The sequence below is a fragment of the Gavia stellata genome, chromosome 23 (genome assembly GCF_030936135.1).
Source record: "Gavia stellata isolate bGavSte3 chromosome 23, bGavSte3.hap2, whole genome shotgun sequence".
Taxonomy (NCBI): Eukaryota; Metazoa; Chordata; class Aves; order Gaviiformes; family Gaviidae; genus Gavia; species Gavia stellata.
In genome coordinates this window covers 12,611,314-12,625,655 of record NC_082616.1, presented here as the reverse complement: position 1 = coordinate 12,625,655, position 14,342 = coordinate 12,611,314, and the positions used below count along the sequence as shown (strand labels likewise).

Sequence of the window (14,342 nt, the reverse complement as noted above, 5' to 3'; positions counted from 1 at the left end):
GGTTGATTATAATTTAGCATGGAGTTTACCATCTGTGCTGTGGCCTGGGTTTCATGTTCATTAGGCAGCAGCCTGGCAGTAGAAAAAGCACTGACATGGAGGAAGCGAAGCATTAGAGTCAAGAGCTTACTTATGTGCAGAATGGAAGGTAAGCACTGGATTTTATTTAGCATTTCCGGTATATTCACAGACAACCTCAGAGGCAGGAGTTGAAGAGTCCAGGGGTTTGAGCATCCCAGTGCATTTGATAGCAAGAAAAGTAATACATGTATACCCAAAGTGGAGATTTGGCTGGTGGGATCTGAAGGGATCTCCTTCCTTTGTGTAGAGGAATCTGGGGAAAGTCCTCTTTCTAGTTACATCTCGTTGTCCTTTGCTCACCAGGATGTGCTGATATACTTTGGGAAGCTTGTCATGTCATCAGCTGGGCTCCAATATGCCATCAGCCGTAGGTGAATCACTTTTACTGCCCTGCCTCCCCTAGTTGTGTGTGTGACTTAAATATTGGATTGTGGTGAGAAAAGGCAGAGGTGCAAGTTTGTTCGGATGTGTCGATCTGGGTAACTAAGTGTTTAAAGTACGAAGATTTTGATACTTCTTGGTTATCATGTTAAGGTTATAGCATTGTATTATAAACTTTGAAGTCCCTTTGCTAAATTTTGAGGGAGTCAGTATGGTCCTGGCAGTAGAAGGAATTGCTTTCTTGAATAATATGGGGCATGAAACTTCTTGTTTATAATACATGCCGATCAACAGAAATGAACCAGCTCTGCTGTAACTCATCATAGTATCTTCTATTTGTGCTAGTTTATAAACACTTAAAAAAAAAAAAAAGCACTATTTTAATAGTGTAAGCATGCATCTTCAGGTAATTATGTGGGTAGCTTGTTGCTATCTTTTTTCCTACTGCCTTTGAAAAAAATAAACTTTTATGAGTCTGTACATTAATACTTCTGTTGGTTATTTGTGAAACTTCTCTAATCAAGTACTGAAATACTTGTTTCAACTATGTTCACAGGCTAAAGAGTGCAATGGCATCAAGGCTCCAATTGATACAAGCAAACCTAACCCTAATGAGGTGGAGTTTGATAACCTGTATTTGGATATGAACGGTATAATTCACCCTTGTACACATCCAGAAGACAAGTAAGGCAATTTTTTTGTCTCTTTACAAATAGGATTTATTGATAGCATTTCAGATGTTACATTGGATGCTCTGTGTTTTAGGCCAGCACCCAAGAATGAAGATGAAATGATGGTTGCAATTTTTGAGTATATTGACAGGATCTTCAACATTGTAAGACCAAGGCGACTTCTTTACATGGCTATAGATGGAGTAGTAAGTATTGATATATTTAGTTCCTGGTAATGGCTGTTTGTAAAATTAGGGTAGATGCCATCTGCTCTCATAAGATCCTTTGGGAGATAGTTTTCTAAAATGAAAAACTACAGGTAAAATGTACTGTTAATTTAATCTTGGTGACGGTAATTAAGAGTATTCAAGGGGTTTGTTGTCCACGGGATTATATGAGCTGGCTAATGTAGTCTACTGCAGTTTGAACTTTGCTTCTGAAAAGCAGGACACTTCTGTAAGACAGTAACACTCTGTAACTACTTATGTTCCTCTGTTCTGTGGCTTTAGTAATAATTTATGCCGCAGGCTGGGGAAGACCAGAAAACCGTTTAAGCAGACGCACTTAAAATGGGCAGTGACTGAATTGTGCTGATACCTGCTCCTTATCTCCCCTCGGTACATCAGCTGGTCTAATGAAAGATACCACCTTTTCTTAGTAACTTTGCTTTAATGAATATTTTTCTATCCAGATTGTGTAGTCTCACTGAGGGATGCCAAAATGGCCTAGCAGACTGCTGGTAGGCCTCTTAAGCTTTGGCTGTTTTTCTAGGCTTTTCAGTTTCTCAAAGGTAAAATGAGTACCGTTAAGTAAAAAGATTTTTAACCTGAATTCAAATGCAGGAATTCCTAACATATGTGTGTATATAGAAGTAATCTCAACTAAATGTTGATGTATCCTTTTAAAAACCCCAACATACCTGCTGTAAGTAATAGCTAACTGCTGTCTGCTGTAGTCTCTTTATTTTCAAACAAGTTATGAATACAATTGTAGGAGTTTCTTGTTGGGGAAATGGTATGTAGTAAATAATGCTTCTCGGATATACGTCACTGTAAGTTTCGTTTCTTTTGCAAGGGAAACTTTGAATCCTTGAGCATTATGGTGCGTTTCCGAGATGGGGGTACAGCTGTGCATGCTGCTGGCTTACCTCATGGAGGAGCTTAAGAGACCTATTTAGAAACGTGTCCAGCTCCCTGTGCTGCCATGTGAGAGCTAGTGGTGACGCGAGGGAGGGAGAACAGAAATCTCTGTTACAGTTTAGACTGATGTCTTGTTAAATGGCTGTATAATTACAGACCGGCCAATTTCAAGACATTTGTCCAGAAAGGAAACAATTGTCCAGGTGCAATAACTGAACCAAGCATTATGATACTTTTTTTTTAGGCTCCACGTGCAAAAATGAATCAACAGAGGTCAAGAAGATTCAGAGCATCAAAGGAGGGCATGGAAGCTGCTGAAGAGAAGCAAAAAATACGACAAGAAATTCTGGCAAAAGGTAGAACTGTGACCATATCTGAGTTTTTTCAAGTCAGAGTCACCTTGTTTGTTTTGAATGCTTCAGTAAGGGTTAGAAAAGGGATGCCTTGCTCGGTGGGTACTTGACTGTGCATTGCTAGGAGAAGGAGGGGATAGCAAGCGTACTGAACAACGTATCTGTGTTTTCCAAAGTTAAGAACTAAGATAAAACAAAATGTCACTTTTTTCTTCTTCTGTCTCCTGCCTGAAATGTATTTTGTGTTGAGTGCTCTTAATTCCTTTAGAAAAAAATTGAACAGAAGAGCAGGGATAAATGTAGTAGTGGGAAACTAACCAAAACTCTTACGGAAGGAAATACAAATTTGTAGGGCTTGATGAAAGGAGAGTTGAGGCTTAAAAGCAGAGATCAAATGAAAATACTACTGCACAGGAATAATGAACTGCGAGCAAGGGTAGTTACTTGATAGTGGAAACTAAACAGTGAGGAAACAAAGTCAGTGCAACTTTCTAAGAGTGACAGTGACACGACTCGAGTGAAAGGAGTGTGTGTAGCTGAAGCATGCTGTCTGGGCTGGAGCAATTAATTCAGGTGACTGTGTAGGAGGAGTGAATGCTGTAGCCCAAGTGAGAGGGCCATTGTGTAACCTAGTTAGAGACTAAAAAGGGAGGACAAAGACTTTTTTAACATTTCTTCCTGTAGCATTTCTAGACTATGAAGACCCTTTATGAAGCTCAGAGATGAGAGAAGTTGGTGTAACCCTGTTTGTGAGCCCAAGTGAATAGATAGTGGAAACATAGGGGAGAATATGTAAGAAAATAATTATTTCCTAATGTTTTATCTCGTTTAGCAAGCTTAGTTTCTTTGAGATTTCTTTCACAGTCTTTTGACAGAATAGGTAGTGAAATCACTTTTCTGAAGTAACAATGTTTGTAAATACCTTATTTTATGATGGAGATAATATAATGGTAAGAGCTGTTTTAGTTTTGGTGTGTGTGTGGTTTTCTTTTTTTTTTTGGAAAAAACCCTAACTTTCAGTAAGTGTTAATTGTTATTAGGGGAGCCACCTGAGTTTTTATCATGCAAAAATGTTTTTAATGTTCCATATTGATTTACTTCTGTTAAATGGTTTTATTGCTCTAGGTGGCATTCTTCCTCCAGAAGAAGTGAAAGAGAGATTTGACAGCAACTGTATTACCCCGGTAAGTAATCTTGCACTTTAACCAGCAATTGCCAGTGTCTGAATGAAGGTTTAATTTATTTTCTTCCGTCACTTTTTAGGGAACTGAATTTATGGACAATCTTGCTAAATGTCTCCGCTATTACATTGCTGACCGTTTGAACAGTGACCCAGGGTGGAAAAATTTGACAGTAAGTTTCACAGTTTCATACTTCAGGAAAATTAAGGTGATCTATTAGGCTGGGTTGAGATATGATTGAAGAGTACAAATTTAACAGATTTGTGTCATCTTCTGGCACTGTGCTGTTATTAATAATGGACCAACTTGCAAGTTCTGCTGGGACTTCAGAGATACATTTCCTCCTAATAACACAATCTAACAGCACCGTTTGTTTTGATTTCATTTAAAAGCAATGAAAAGGTTTGATAGTAGAAGCCCCAATTTGATATAATGGGAGACAGGGTTTTAGGAATACTTTTTCTTCTTTTGGAGAAAAGTGTCAAGATACATTGTATATGTATTCTTTTCACTATTTCTTTTTTTAACTCGTGTGCTACCTCAGGTAGGCTGCATTTTCTCCGTTATTCTAATGATGGGTGACAATAAATGACAGGCAATGAAAATAATACATATCGGCTGTCTTGCCTTTCTGGACTTTGACATTCTCGCCTCCTGTTCCTCAACCACTCCACCACCACTGAGTTTTGTTTGTGACAATCCTGTGTTTGCTCTGTACAAGAGGGCAGAATAGTCAGTCTTCTCAGATGCAGCTGTCTGTTTTATTTTCCATAAGTTGACTGTTAAAGGGGTCTAATTAGAGGGCAGTTGACTCTGTTTAATTCCCTCTGTCAGACATGAGTTTTATAAACGCTAATGCTCATCTGGACATCAGCGTAAGGAAGTGTATAATGTGATAATGTATCAGTGTATCTACCAGTTTAGAAGATCTAAAGGCAAGCGGACATATGTCTGCTTTATCTGTTAGGTCTCTAGTGCATATTTCGATTGCCCTGATAATTTATCAGGAAACTTCAAATATGTTACTTAATGCCGTGATAATTTCAGTGGTATTTGAATCAATATGTCAGCTTCATCCTAGTAGAGAAAAATGAACGTCTATTCATTGGTTCCAAACTCTTAAATAATTTCATTTTGAATCATAATATTTTAGTTGAAACTACAAATTAGAATTTCAAGTATTCATAAGTCAGATTCAGTATTCAGTATATGAACTACGTAAGTTGGGGTTTTTTACTGCGGCGGCATAAATTGTTTACATAATTTAAATGTTTCGTAGGTTATTTTGTCTGATGCTAGTGCTCCTGGTGAAGGGGAACATAAAATCATGGATTACATTAGAAGACAAAGAGGTAAAATTCAAATAAATGTGAATGTTTTGTTTCAAATTAAGGTATGGTCTGTAATAATTTATTTTACGTGACTTTGACTAAATGTAATATTCTTTTGTATAGCTCAACCAAACCATGACCCAAACACTCATCATTGTCTGTGTGGGGCTGATGGTGAGTTCTCTTTTGCTAGCAATATATCCTATTAAGCTTTCTTGTGCTGTTTTGTGATTGAGTTGGGCTGTAGTTTTTAGGCTTTCACTTGTATTTGTGTAAATAACCCAGGGTATTTGTTAGTTTTTGAAAGCTCTGTGTAATATACGGGGAAAGATCTAGCATTGTCCATAGCTGAAGGGCTGACTTTCACTTAGCTGTACTATCTGGGTAATTTGGGGGTAAGCACATCTGTGTGTTCACGCTTGCTTAAGGTATGATATACTTTACTTTTAAACTTTTTTAAAAAAAGCTTAATAATGTTTATCCTTCACTATATTTTATTCTTCTCTTTTGATTGGTAGCTGATCTGATTATGCTTGGGTTAGCTACACATGAACCAAACTTCACTATAATTAGGGAAGAGTTTAAACCAAATAAACCCAAGCCATGTGCTCTTTGTAACCAGATGGGTCATGAGGTTAAGGATTGCCAAGGTTTGCCCAGAGAAAAACAAGGCAAGGTAAGAATTTTGCTATTTCTAGAAATTCTCTTCATCTATAAGCTAACTTATGTTTTAATGAGATCCTCAAATTGTTCTTGCTGTCGGTTTTGGCTGAAACATAATGCAAATTATATTACTGGAATTACCTAGCTTTCCTCTTACATTAATAAGTAAGAATTGTACTTCTGTAGCACAAAAGTATTATGTCAAACCTAACATCCTCACTTGTGGTGTTTTGTTGGTTTTGGTTTTTTTCACTGACGAGAGAAAATGATCAGTAACTTAACAGACATGCAAAGTAGCAAAATGCATGCTTGGCATAACAGCTTGAGAAACTGTACTTGTATACCTTTTAACTCCTCCCAAAGTAAGCCTTTAAAATTGAGCTGGAGAAACTTTAAGGTGAGCTTGGATGTAATGCAACTCTTTCCTTTTATTTTAGCACGATCAGTTTGCAGACAGTCTTCCTATCGCTGAACAAGAATTTATCTTCATCCGATTATGTGTTTTGCGAGAGGTATGTTGAAGCAGTTACTTCATCTGCTTTATATAAATAATATTTTTAAACTCCATACACAGTGTTTTCTAATGCCCCTAATGGCCTTTTTCTTCTCCATGTGTGTTGCAGTATTTGGAAAGAGAACTCACTATGGCCAGTTTGCCTTTCACTTTTGACTTTGAAAGAAGTGTTGATGACTGGGTCTTTATGTGTTTCTTTGTGGGAAATGACTTTCTTCCTCATCTGCCATCTTTGGAGATCAGGTAGATGAGAATACATGTTTTCTTTTCCTGCAAGTATACCTACTGTGGTTTTAAATAGTAAGAATCTCATGCTTTTGTTTGTTTGTTTTTAGGGAGGGAGCAATTGATCGCTTGGTTAACATATATAAAAATGTGGTGCACAAAACTGGGGTAAAATTTTTTGCTTTTTCTTTAAAAATATCTGGGTGTTTGGTACAAAAATGTTTTTCAACTATATTATTTTCTAATTTACAGGGGTACCTTACGGAAAGTGGTTTTGTCAACCTACAGCGAGTCCAGATGATCATGTTAGCTGTTGGAGAAGTTGAAGATAGTATTTTCAAAAAGAGAAAAGACGACGATGTAATTTTTTGTTACATTCTTGGAGTTTGGTTTTAATCACTTGCGTTACTGTTAGACTGTGACACTCCTTTAGCAGAATAAGAAAAAACCCTAAACTTTCTACTTGCTGTTATAATCTCTAGTGAATTCCTCCGGATTCAAAAAGGAATTGAGTGCTTCCAGTTGATTTTCTTTTCCTGGACAGCCTGTTTTTCTGATTGTTATCCCAAGTAACAGCAAAATGAAAACTGTGTGTGAGTTCTGTTGCTGCCTGCAGCTTTTTGAATAGCCGCTATGAAACGTGAAGAAGGAATTGGGTTGTAGCAAATTACAAACTGTTGAAGTGCAAGCCATGAGCAGGGGTGGCATACTAAATATGAATTCAAAGTGCATTCTTGCCTTACAGTACCTCCTGCCATTCAAAATGTGTCCAGAGATTGTTCTTCTTTTGGTCTCTCTCTGCAGTTTGTCTGTGCAGTTTTTTTGCAGACGTATTCCAGTTTATTCATTAAGTGCAGGTGATAAAACACCTTGTAAGTAAAAGAATTGTATTCACTATCCAGTCAAAAAATACTGTGCCAGTGCTGGCAAAACTTTATTTTTTTTTATTCCCCATAGGTTTTCAGGATAGTGTAGAAATTTCTATCCCATTTCTGTTGGATTTACAGACACAAGAATTAACCTATGTCTTATTCAGAACATTATGTAAAAACTTTATGGCTTTCTGGTCAGTAGAGGATTATAATGAAATATTTTTCCAAGAAATCTATAAGCTTGACTGACTTTATTTCTGTTTATTCTCTACTTAGGATAACTTTAAAAGACGGCAAAAAGAAAAAAGAAAAAGAATGAAGGTAAATTTATTCCTTTGACAATACAAAAACTAGCAAGAATTAAAATGTACACTATAGCTTTCAGCATATGTGTTGGTTGAAGCTGTAGTCATACTCGTGGCATTTTCTGGTCCATGTGTAAACTCTTTTAAAGAGTTTTTCATGGCTTTTTGTAGACTGAAGCTTTGAAAGAAGGAATTGCATATTAAAGGCTTTGTAAAAGGGAAAGGAGGGAGAGAGTTGAATACACTGTATGATAGCTGTATGTTGTGTCCTTCAAATCTGCACAAATCTGCGCTTTCGTGATTATTTAGTGATGTTTCAGCATGGTCACTGTACAGGAATTTTCTTTTCCATGCATTGGCGCAAGTGTTCTCAACAATTGTATCGCTGAGGGCAGTGGAGTTTAGCATAGAGTTTAGGTTTAAATACATACACTACTTTGCATTAAATGGATTTGCTTCACTAGAGGCATGTTTCTAAAAAAGCAAGGAAGGCTTACCCCTAACTATAGTTACCTCACATTCTGCCTGCAAGTCAGTGTTGCCAAATATCTCTCAAAGGTAATAGAGAAGCATTAGCTGTTGTGCGAACGTTTTTGCCCTTTCTGACCAATGTAAGCTGAATTCTTTAAAACTATGTTATTGGAAGGATGTTGATTTTCCTTCTATTCACAGAATGTTCTGATATTTTAAAAATGGACTCTTGTATGTTCATTTAAACATAGCTTTGTTCTTGGTTAGGACATTCAGCTAAGTGTAGCTTACAAAACTTTCAAGGCATATGATATCCCCACTCTGGGTACTATCTAGATCTTGTGTTTATTTTTTAAATTACATATTTTCTGACTATCCCTATTGGAGTGGAAGAGGTTATTCACTTTGCTTACAAAGAGTATGTTCTTCCCAGTAGGTTAGATGAAGCCTCACTTCCCCAAAAAACTGCCTTTCAGCCCATGTAGAAAGAACATGGGCACAAAATGCAGGGTTTGTTTGGGGTTTTTTTGAAGGAGCTTAATAAATTATAGGACTATAAGATGATGCTTACAAGCAAGACCCTTATGTCTGGTTGAGATTGTTAAACATAACTAATTTAAGCTGAACTGAACGAATGAGTAAATTATTCTTGGTTTATGTAACATGTTAATCTGAAAATTGTGAGAGAGCATCATCACGCTGCTGTGAAGATTACACAGCTTTTTCAGTATCCTTATATATATATTTATCTTTTAGAGGGATCAGCCGTCTTTTATTCCTGGTGGACAGTTTTCCCCTCAAGCTCTGGGAAATCGATCTAGTCCTCAGGCAATCAGTAACCCTAGACAAGCCGCCTTTGAAATGAGAATGCATGACAGACAGAATTCTGTAAGTAGATGTTCAAAGGTATTTACACATAGAAGGGGAAGTAATCACATCCTGTGTTACTCTGGGTAACTTTTTCTCTATCCTGTCAAGCTTTCTTGAAAAGCAGACCAAAGAAATACTTATTTTTCAAGGAAGTGGCTTTTAATAACCAGTTTTTGTGATGATACTAGAATAAAATTGTGTTCTTTATTTTAATGTTTGGTATGATACTGCTTGTTAAATAGTTCTGGGAGGGCAAGTGCAAGGTGAATGCATCCGAGTCAAATACGGTGGCTCTTCTCAAACTTGTTTGGCATTTGTGGAGTCAAACCTCCTGTGAGTACAGGTTTAGGAACTTCCTCAGTAGGTTTGAGAGACACGCGCTGAATCCCTGAGCTGGAGATCTTTTAATATTCTTTTTGGAATTTGTGACATGTGTCTCATTTGATTATTAGTTTTCTGGGGGGGGACTTCCTGTCTCGCAGTACTGTTGAGAACTGCTAAAATAACCTGAGGGTTGTTGAGGCGTAGCTTGATTATGCTGAAACTGTACTTCTAGATCCAGGTTTCTGTGCTTGAGAGGGTGCATGTGAAATACACATGGAGTGTGTGCATTTTGCTTACTTGTTTTTCTGATTTCTGTATGTATAAAGAGTTAATTCTAAGCAGTGAGCTGGAAGGCCAGTATATATAAAAAATAATGCAAGCTGCCATTAACGAGTGTGTTTGCAAAATATGATGCCATTCCCCCACATGCTGCTTTTCCCCCAAGCCTTATGTCTATATTTTATTTCAATCAGTTCTCACAAAAAACCCCCATACATATATACACACACACATATACGTACACGCGCATACAGATAGATGGATATATACACACACAGAGATTTAGATACCTGTATTTTGGAAACTTGTGATTTGCATATCTGTGTTCGTCAAAGTGCTTCCAAAGCATTGCCTTTCACTGGGAAGAGGAGAGACTTAGATGAAATTTTTGGAAAGGTATTAGAAAATTATGGAAAACTGGAAATAAGTTGAGTGCTCTCTTAGAAGTCTTGATTGTTAACTTTAAATAATTATGACAAATACATGACAAATACTTTCTTCCTGGCCATAAATCTTCATCCAAACAGTGAACAAATTTTTGAGTAAAGGTTCTTTTCATCATAAAGATGTTTTCTGTCTTTTAAGTCTGAATAAATACAGTATGTTGGGGTTTTTTAAAGTATAATTTCTGCTATTCTTCCCTTTTTAATCTTGAAACATTTGCACACGGGTTAAGCAAATCAATTCTTTTATGGGAGAAGTTTCTTTCAGGCTCTGTAATATTAAAATAGATAAATTTGAAAGGAGTTTCAAAGATCAGTTGTGAAGAAATGTAGTATTTCTGCCAGTTCTGAATTACAAGCAGCATTTTTACAGTAGCCTGCATGTGCATTTTTCACTGTTGCTGTAAAATTAAGTTGTAACATAAGTTCTAAGACTAGAGACAACAGTTGTATTCCAAAATTGCATGTTTTATCAATTTATATTGTCTTGTTTATTGCATCTTTTTCTTTCTCAAATACAATGAACTTTTTGGCTGTATGTATCAATGCCGGCCTTTTAATATAAAGATGTGTTCTTTTCTTTTGCTACTTGACTTAATAGTTTTAAGGATTGTGTAGCACTTGCCTTGAGTTTTTGGGGGACTAAAAATAATGCATGTGATTATCACAAAGCTGTTAAAATTAACTTGAATTTTAAATGCCTAATAAATCCTTTCCCTCCCCTCTATTGATCTGTAATAATTCTGACCCTAGACAACTTCATCATCTCCAAATACCAGCCTCAATTCTGACGGCAGCCCATCCCTGGCAGGAGGAATTAAGCGAAAAGCTGAAGATAGTGACAGTGAACCTGAGCCAGAGGATAATATCAGGTGAAGCCATTTTTTGTAGCACTTTGTTAGCAAATTGCTGAAATAGATGCAGTCTAATTAATGCCATTTAGCTTAGAGCAGCAGTGCCTTCAGATGCTTTTCTATGATCTTTTTATCCACCGGTAATTAATGTGGAGGGTTAGAATATTCAGTAAATTCCAGTGAGATGTGTAAGCTATAGCTGTTAAATCTAAGTATCTAGATTAGTATGCGTGCAGGTTTTCATCCTCCAAGCCACTACTCCCTTTGAGACCAAGCACTAGATTGGCTAGATACTCACTGTTCAGCTTTGATTATGTGAGCTGAATGCCGCTGTTCTGCAGTTGAATTTTTGAGCTGTTTAACCCATAACATTCAGTTACATTCACGTGTGCAGCGTTACTTATCTTGACTATCACAATATGTTTTCCTCCATCTTTGATTTGTAGCAGGCCCTGTTCTGTCTATGATGACTTCTTTAAATGTCTTAGGATGGCTGATCCCTAGATGATTAAGGGATAGGAATTTTATGAGAATTAACTGACAGTGAATTACCAGTGAGTCTGCATTTATCAAAGGTTTAAATCAAGCCATCGCCCTTTAAGTCGAGAGTGAAGGCCCTTTTAATTTTTTGTTAAGGGTTCTGCCCTGATAAATGCAACCAGTAGGTTTTTGTTTTCTGTAGAGTCGGTGTGTAGGTGGACATGGGAAAACAATACGGGTTACTTCGTTGTGAAGTACTGATCACTGGTGTCCAGCACTGTTGTTGTGACATACGTGGCATCTAGCCCATCAGGTCTTCCAATATCAGATATTCTAGCTCTCATTTTCCTTCCTGTATGTGCAGATCTGAGTGGATTGATGTATTTTTTTTTAATCAAGCAAACAGGATTTTTATCTAAAATCAGGATAAATTTTAATATTGCTTTCCATTTCAATTTTAGCGGAGGTTCTAAAAGAAGCTTTAACAGTTTTATAGCAACTAGTGTGAGTGAACCGTGGTGACTTACAACTAGCAATAGTTTTGACAGGGTTGGTATTGTCAAGCAAAAGGATATGCTAAATTCATCTGCAGTTATTTAAGCTCTTTTGTAGCTCAGAATATTTATTCAGATCCTTTTCTGAGTGGAAAATAATTTTATGCTTCTCACTGTAAGTAAAAACAACTGCATAAATGTACTAGATGCAACAAAGTTGTTTTTTGCAAAAATGTATTTTGTATTTAGAATTACTTTAAATCTAGAACAAATAGTTCTAGTCAGCTAGCAGATTGGGTTTTGTTATCTTACAGAAAAGGTTTTTGAAATTTATGCAAGTGTCTAGCTGCCAGGGAGCTCCTGGGGTCAGATGCTCATAGACTGCAGGTGGTGTTGGCTCTGTCCTTCAAGACTTTAGTGCATGTAGCTCTGTCCTTGCCCAGCTGGCTTTCTTAAACTCTTGAAAACATCTCTTGGTTTCTCCAACTCCTCATCAGTTTGACTCATCTTTTGAACTAGCTCAGGTCAGATTTTAAAAAGTATCCCTGTACTGGGCAACCAACTTGAAACAGAAGCAAGGGAATATCTTTTTTGCAAAACCAAAAGAATATCCATCATGTAAAAAAGCATAAATTGATCTCTGCTGTGTTGTAAAGGCTTCATATGCTATATTTATTACTCTATGAGATTCTGACAAGTGTAAGTTTGAGTTGACCTTGCAGGTTACTTGTGTGCTTTGGATTCTGTATGTAACTTAAAGTGGTCACAGCCTTTGTAGAAAGGGATCTCGCATGATGATTTTCAGACGTTACAATCAATGCCAGTTTTTGAATTGTTGAGAATAAAGTTCTATTTAAAAAAAAAAAATCATTATTAAGGAATTATCTGATTTAACTGGTTTCTAAATCAGATTTGTAATTTGCTTTACTCTAGTTTGCTTAGAATACCAAAATTCATCAGAACTGTGAGATATGTGTGTGCGTAAAATACATGCAGTATGGTGAATAATAGGTTTAAATTAAAAAAAAAAAAACAACCAAAAAAACCCCCCAAACAACAAACCAAACCAAAAACAACCCCAAAAAACAATCCAGATAGTTTTGTGAGGGAGGCCAGTTCTGAAGCATGATAACCAAACTGTTAAGTAGAGCTTAATCTTTCAATTGCTTAAACTACCTTTTTAGATGGCAGCCTCTGAATTGAATTGGAATTTCCCCCAAGGTTACATCCTGTCTGTTAGGACTAACAACCTGAAGTTTTATGTGCATGTTAATAGCTCCTTGCTTGTGGCACAACTGTTCTCTCAAAATTGATGTGTCGCCTATTGAATGACAGGAAACACAGCAGATGCAGTGAGCGGATAAAACTCCAAGGAAGAAAAGCTCTGGAGTCCGTAGGCACTGATTCCTGTTGCTGCCCATGCCCACCACAGCTGTATTTCCCCTGCCTTCTCAGTTTTTAGAGGAGCCTACAGTCTCTGTTTACTGTTAATCTTCACAGAATATTCTTGCTTGAAATGTGGCACAATATAGCACACTGTCCACTTTTTTCCTAACATCATACATTAGAGCTGAGGGATTCAGATGCTTATCTGTCAAAGAAGAGCAAGTGGTAGTTTTCCCCTGCCCCATCCGTAGACAGACATAAGGGGGAGCTGTGTGAAGTAAGGATAAATGGTGTTTGAAATTGCTTTTTTGCCTCCAATATCCATCTGTTATGAATGATTGAAAATCCCTGTGTAAAAGGGAACTTGTCTGATGTGAGTCCACAAGCATGGGATTCCTGAGTTGCAGATAATTCTGCTGGTAATCATAGCTTGTCTGAACAACAATAGAATATAGAAATCAAGCTGCTGCTGCTTATTATTATTTATTTGCTTACTTTTTATTTTGAGTAGCAGAGAAACTGTATCACTTTTCTGCTTGAGAGGGGTATTAAGAATAGAGGAATGCACTTGATGTGAGAAGGTATTCCAGTAAGATAAAGATTTTTGGCCTAGGGTAGATTAAACAAAATAAGGAAGGGGGAGAGTTTCTTCTCTTTGTAATGGTTGGAAGAGTTGAAGAACAAAGTTCAAATGGCAGTTTTGGTAGTAGATTCATGATAAGAAAGATGAAATTGCCGACTAAGAACCATACTGTTTTGAAAAATCCTGACAGCAGCAGGCACATATTTGAAAATCTACTTTGCTCCTAATGAGTATTTTGAAGACGTGTTTATCAGGACGGTCGTTTCAGAATTTCATCTTGATTTTCTGTGACGCCAACCATCAAATTTTATTCTCTTGCTGCTAAGTATTAGTTTTTATGCTTTCATTTAAATTGTATAAAAATGGGAATTGAAGTAGCAAGTGACTTTGGCTTATATTTTAATTCAGATATGTAAATGTGCATATATTAACATGTATTGAT

General features: G+C 36.8%; 1 protein-coding gene across 1 annotated transcript in view; it reads left to right on the top strand.

Moving 5' to 3' along the window:
* XRN2 (5'-3' exoribonuclease 2) overlaps nt 1-14,342 on the top strand; it is a 49,581-nt gene that overhangs the window by 5,741 nt on the left and 29,498 nt on the right. The window contains exons 2-16 of the mRNA XM_059828499.1: nt 1,019-1,146; nt 1,228-1,339; nt 2,517-2,628; nt 3,751-3,809; nt 3,889-3,978; nt 5,086-5,158; nt 5,261-5,311; nt 5,656-5,813; nt 6,238-6,312; nt 6,424-6,557; nt 6,650-6,707; nt 6,792-6,899; nt 7,688-7,732; nt 8,944-9,075; nt 10,857-10,975. Of these exons, the coding sequence (XP_059684482.1) occupies nt 1,019-1,146; nt 1,228-1,339; nt 2,517-2,628; nt 3,751-3,809; nt 3,889-3,978; nt 5,086-5,158; nt 5,261-5,311; nt 5,656-5,813; nt 6,238-6,312; nt 6,424-6,557; nt 6,650-6,707; nt 6,792-6,899; nt 7,688-7,732; nt 8,944-9,075; nt 10,857-10,975 (1,454 nt within the window). The remainder of the gene's footprint in view (nt 1-1,018; nt 1,147-1,227; nt 1,340-2,516; nt 2,629-3,750; nt 3,810-3,888; nt 3,979-5,085; nt 5,159-5,260; nt 5,312-5,655; nt 5,814-6,237; nt 6,313-6,423; nt 6,558-6,649; nt 6,708-6,791; nt 6,900-7,687; nt 7,733-8,943; nt 9,076-10,856; nt 10,976-14,342) is intronic.